At 46.0% G+C, this 5818-nt stretch overlaps 1 protein-coding gene across 1 annotated transcript in view; it reads right to left on the reverse strand.

Moving 5' to 3' along the window:
- HGD (homogentisate 1,2-dioxygenase) overlaps positions 1-2585 on the reverse strand; it is a 23631-nt gene extending 21046 nt beyond the window's left edge. Inside the window, exon 1 of the mRNA XM_005420575.2 lies at positions 2571-2585. Coding sequence (XP_005420632.1) covers positions 2571-2585 — 15 coding nt within the window. The remainder of the gene's footprint in view (positions 1-2570) is intronic.
- Between the last annotated feature and the right edge of the window lie 3233 nt (positions 2586-5818).

The following is a 5818-nucleotide window of genomic DNA, read 5'->3' on the forward strand; positions in this document are numbered from 1 at the left end:
ATACCTCAGAGAGGCTTCTCTCCTCTACATGCCCATAGGGAGTTGGTGTCAAACATTATCTGGGCTCCCAAAAAGCTGTGCCACATGTGCTCTCTGCATGCCTTGGAATTGTCATGCTCCAGAGCTCTGGGGCACCGTGCAGGGACCCTGCTGATACAGGCTGGGTGGGAGCAGTGGTGAAAGGGCTAGGCAAATCATGACCTTTCCCCCTTCCAATCCTCCAAGCCTACCTCCCACCTCTCATTTCCCATTTTGTGCTGCGCAGGGTGCCCCCAAACCAAGGGAAATGATCTCTTTCTGCCTGCCCAGCAGCAGAGCATCCTTCCTGGGCTGAAAAATCTGTGAAAATGGAACCCAACTCTTTTCCATGAAGTGGCACCATGATTTGAGTCCCAGAGCACTTCCCCCTACATCTCTACCTGGCCTCTACAGTTCCTAGAGAAGTTATAGAAATCTCCAGGTTGGGCAGGTTGATGGGCACTATTGTAATTGAGCAGCTGGTTTCTCTGTTACACAAAATAGTCTCTGTGGCTCTTTGTTTTCAGCCCTGCTTTTAACTACTGCTGTTATTTTGTTCAAGAGCCTGTAGATTTTTATGCCAACAGGACCTTAGGTATTCATCTGACTCCACTTTGGTTTTTGTTTTGTAGTTTTTCGATAAAATGAGAGAGATAAAAGCCCAGCACAGCATAAAAAATTCAGCATAGCTCATTGATTGGAATAACTGGGATGTAAAGCAGAGTGCTCGCAATGGGTATCGTGCTCTGACCTATAAACCATAACCTTTTGTTCTCCAGATTAGACAGCAGGCATGGGAAAAAAATGCATTTGAAGTCTGAACACATAGTCTGCAATGCAATTAAGACCCTTCTTCAAACACTGCATATTATATTTCTCTATCAGCTCCTGCTGCAGGACACAGGGAAACAACATTCCTCTCTCAACAAGAAACATGGCACTTTTTATCAGCTCAGTCCAGTCAGCCCTGGAGTGTTTAACACAAATGCAGAAACACTGACATGAGCATTTGGGGCAACGAGCAGAGCAGGTCTGTCACCCTCTCTGTGGGGCCCCACAGCCTCCTGGCAGGCTGAAGCCAAAGCACACAAACCAGAGCTCTGCCCCAGTGCTGCAGGGCCAATATTCCCAGAAGAAACTGCCACCTCCCCTGACATTTCAACATCTCTGTGCTCAAAAAGTGCTGGAGATGGTCCAGGGCCAGACCTTTCCTGAAAGGACCTGCTCAGCTCTAGGCTGGAACATGACTTCTGCAGACAGGAGAGAGGGATGGATGCCAGGGAGTAGAGAGGAAGGGTAAACCAACAGTTCTGGAGGAGAGCTGCCAAGAGAGGGTGAAGCAGGTGAGGTGATGACGGGGTAGGAACACATGTGACACCCCAAAGAGGAGCTGCTGGCAGAGCAGCCTGTTCCCATGAGCAGCTTGGGGCAGACCCACTCTCAGCCTGCAGCCACAGCCACAATGGCCAACAAGGTGTTAGGGCTGCTAGGAGTGAGGCAAAGATGGACATGAAAGATGCAGTCACGGCCATGACATGAATCAGCTGGATCTTCATCTGGAACAGTACAGGGACAAGGGTGCCCTGCTGCTGAAAGAGGATAGTGAGAGCTGGGAAGTGTCATGGACAGGCAGGGAAGAAGCACGGTGAAATCCTACTGTTTGAGGAGACAGGACTCCTCAGAGGGGAATGAGCACTGTAAGAGCACTGTGTAAGATAATGAGCACTACAGAAGGTGGGGAAGGAGCACACTCATGTGTCTCCAGAACTAGGAACAGGCTTAGTAACAATAACATCCCAAAAGTCCAGGGAGAAATATGATGATCCTGCACAAGCTCTTGAGATTCACCATGTCCTGGGGTAAAGCCTTGCCACTCCTGCATGCTGCAGCAGCTCATGCACCCCAGTGGCCCTGGGGCAGCTGGCCCCCCTCCACAGTGGTGAGGTGGTGTCAAGATTCAGGGTTGCAAGTCTCGTGTTCCTGTTCTTGAGCCACAAACCCACCCTATCACACCCTTCTCACAGAGCTCCCCTGTGCTCTGGGAAATGGTGCAGGAAAAGCTCCTGCCAGCTGCCCTGCTGGGGCTTGGAGAGGAGGGCATGGCCACAGCCTGGCTGCTCCAGGGTGCCCTGCAAGGGGTACTGAGGAACAGCCCTGAATGGAGCCGCTCCCCGGGGCTGCTGGGGAAGATGGCAGCCAGGATTGCAACACCTGGGCAGATGTTGCCAGCCAGATTTCATAGGCTGAGGGGGAAACACCCCCTGGCAGCCAGGGCAGGAGGAGAGGCACATGCCAAGGGTGGGGAAAGGACAACTCCCACCATGAAGAGGTCCTGACCAAGAATGATTTCCAAAGGAGGTGAAAAGGGAGAGAAATGCTTGTTTATAGATAAAACACAGCAAAATACTTAATCCCAAGAAAGCTTTAAAAACACACCTTGACACACAGAAGAGGGGCAGAATAAAATGAAACAGAGCCCTTAAAAATGAGTGTGAGCAGAGAAAGGGTTTCTACAGCCAGCACTGGTGGGATCCAGGCACCCAACCTCTTACCTGCAGGCCCGTCATCGTCCTCTGGTTATCCCCCTCCTGGAGCAGGCACAAACCCCGAGCAGGTATCTGGCCAAAGCAGCCTGGCAAGCAAAGCCTGCTCACTGATCAACTGAGCTGGGCTGGAGGCAGGCTGACAGTGCTGGGAGTGAGAAAGTCCAAGGGAATTTTCAACCTGTTTGCTCAGCCCAGTCTGTGTTTAACCAAATGCCCTTCTCTGCAGAACCAACCCCAGGATCGATCTGAACAAACGGGGTGAGGGCGACTGGGTTCCTTCATCACCCCTGCTCCCCCCTGGATGTTAAAAAAAGGGTCATAGCTCCCACACATGGGGAGGGGAAAGAACAAGGTGTTTAGAACCAAGAAAAGCCATTTTGCAACTGTTTTATAAGCTTCTTTTGTAAATTGTACCTCTAGCAAATTTCAGACACAACCCTTTAAATGTGTAACGAATATTTGTTCATTAATTCTTCTGAGCTATGTTACATTGGGGATAGAAGAGATCACATCTTCATCATGGTGAAGGCAGTGATATTTGGGAAACACTGTGTGGCAACATTACACAGCATTTTGGGGCCAAAAGCAAGGGAGGATTTTGTATTCCTGTGATTAGAGCTAGCGTAAGGGGAACTTACAAATTCTGAAATATTAATATTCTTCAAGAAAGCTGTTGCTGGGGAAGAAGTGGCAGCAAGCATTTAGCTACAGAATACTAATGAAAGTAGCTCGGCACTCCAGAAGTTGCCGGGGAAAAACCACAATTGATTTTATTTGATTTTGATTTTTTTTTTTACTTTGAATTCTCAACCCCTCTGAAAAGAGAAAAAAGAAAAGAAAAGAAAAGAAAAGAAAAGAAAAGAAAAGAAAAGAAAAGAAAAGAAAAGAAAAGAAAAGAAAGAAAAGAGAAAAAGCAGCTTTTTTTCCATTTCCATCACCTGCTTTGCTTATATGCCCTGCCAGGAGGAAATTTCTAGGAGGCACCCACTGAAATTTGAATGTGACCCTGAATTAATGTCCCTTCCTCTCCTAGAGCATCCTGGAAGCCTTCCCTTCCCAAAGCAGTTACCAGCCCCTGTGACCCCCACAGCAGCCACTGAGCTTGGGCTGCAGGAGGGGCAGGTCCTAAATCACCTTTGCTTCTCTGAAAACGGGTAGCTCCTCACACCATTCTGAGCAACACATTCCAGCCACTGAGAGCTGCCACTTTTAGGATCTGGCAAAATGGGCTGGCTGCCCTGAGGGAAAAGATGGGCTCTATGAAGAGACAGTGGTTCTGGATGGGGGAGAGGGAGAGAGACTTTTCCTTTGCTCTAGAAGAATATAGACTGAGTAATCTCCAAGTTATAAATCTTCTTCAGGTCTCTGTTTCTGCACAGCAGGAAGGCTCTCTCCATACCCTGGTCTCTCCCAGCTTTGCAATAAAAAATCACTCCACGAGAGAGGAATTCTCCAGGACAAGGCAGAGATTGTGAATATGTTAGCTCACCTTGAGCAGTGATTCATCATTGCCAAAGAAATTAAGTACCTGGCACCTGTCACCTACCCTTGAGACTCCTTTTCTACCAGACAAGATTTAAGAGTGAAAAGTTCACCTCACTTATTTTCTGACAGTGAAAAATTACACATTTGACTACAGTTTAGCGAACTGCAGTTGCAGAGTTTCAGGGGTTTCCAAGATCCTCTTTTACTGAGACACACAGCAGGAGAGAGAACATCACATTTGAGCTTACATTTCCCTTTGGGAGCCTACATTTCACCTTGCTCACATCTCCTTACAGGCTCCATTCTCTTGTTTTCTTCTCATGGGACAGGTAAAAATAAAGGTGTTGCTTTTTAATTATCTGCAGGCCTATTTCCTGGTTGTTTTTGTTTCCTAAAAACAGACAAGGTGTTGTCACTTTACCCTCTTGATGGCCATGGAATGTTTTAAAGCTGATTACGCTGCCTAACCTTGCCGTTCCACTCCATTCCACTCCACTCCATTCCATTCCATTCCATTCCATTCCATTCCATTCCATTCCATTCCATTCCATTCCATTCCATTCCATTCCACAGAAAACGTTATTTAGTGAGATTCTGTTGAAATGCCACTTAATTTATTGATCCCCAAATTATATGAAATACAGAAAAAAAAATCTTAACACACGTTGTGTTTCTTTTCTAGCCTATTCAATTCAAGAGGGAAATCATAAATCCATGCTGATCACTCCAAATCATCGTTATGTTATTCATGAGTGTGAAAATGTTTTCCAGGATTAGTTGCCTGGAAGCGTCCCTTCTGAGGGATGGAGGTCAGGCTGACAGGTCTGTAGCTCTGTGGACTTCCCTTCTTGCCCATAAATGTGAATATTAAGTGTTGGTCAAACACTGGAATAGATTGCACAGAGAGGTTGTGCATTTTCCACCAGTGAAGACATTCAAAACCCATCTGGATATGGTCCTGGGCAACCTGCTCCAGCTGACCCTCCTTGAGCAGGGGATTGGATGAGTTATCTCCAAAGGTCACATCCAGGCTCAGTAATTCTGTGATTTAGCCTAAACAACTCTTTTAGTTAGTTGCAGTATAAATCTTGACTATAAATCTTATGTAACATGAAACATAGATGTACTTCATTAATATTTTAGCAACTGTATTCATTGTCATGTAACTGTGAAACATGGAAACAAGATGAATTGTTATTGCATAAAGGTCCTAGGGTGACTTCCTCCCAAACTTGCCCTAAACCAGGACAATAAATATGGGGCATAAACACAATAAATTAAGCCTGGAAGAATGAGCATTAAAAGCATTCGGTGTTTTCTCAGCTACCTTTCTGGGTTCATGATGTTATCCAGTGCATGCTTTTACCTGGCCTTTACTCCAAAGAGATTCCAGCTGAAAGGCATAACAAGACCCAAAAGAAATACGTCAAAAAGCAAAAGACATCCATACCACTGTATTTGCTACATGATGCATGTACATCTGGATGGTATCTGCATACCAGCAGCTTATTACTTGTGAACCGTTCTCAGAGGCATCTGAAGAGGTGTTCAAAGAGCTCTTCTACTTCAGAGAGCCAGCATGAAAATACCAAGGGACTTGCTTGAAAATTTAGCAGCTAGTGTTCAACATCCTGGTGATGAATGAAAGATGAGGAGGGGAACGGAAAATATTTCCTTTCAATGAGAAGTTGAAGAAGCTTGTATTTGATCCAACACAAAAAGGGGACTAAAAAAATTTGAATTCACAGCATATGCATTAAAAGGCATTT

The sequence above is a fragment of the Geospiza fortis genome, unplaced genomic scaffold (genome assembly GCF_000277835.1).
Source record: "Geospiza fortis unplaced genomic scaffold, GeoFor_1.0 scaffold1, whole genome shotgun sequence".
Taxonomy (NCBI): domain Eukaryota; kingdom Metazoa; phylum Chordata; class Aves; order Passeriformes; family Thraupidae; genus Geospiza; species Geospiza fortis.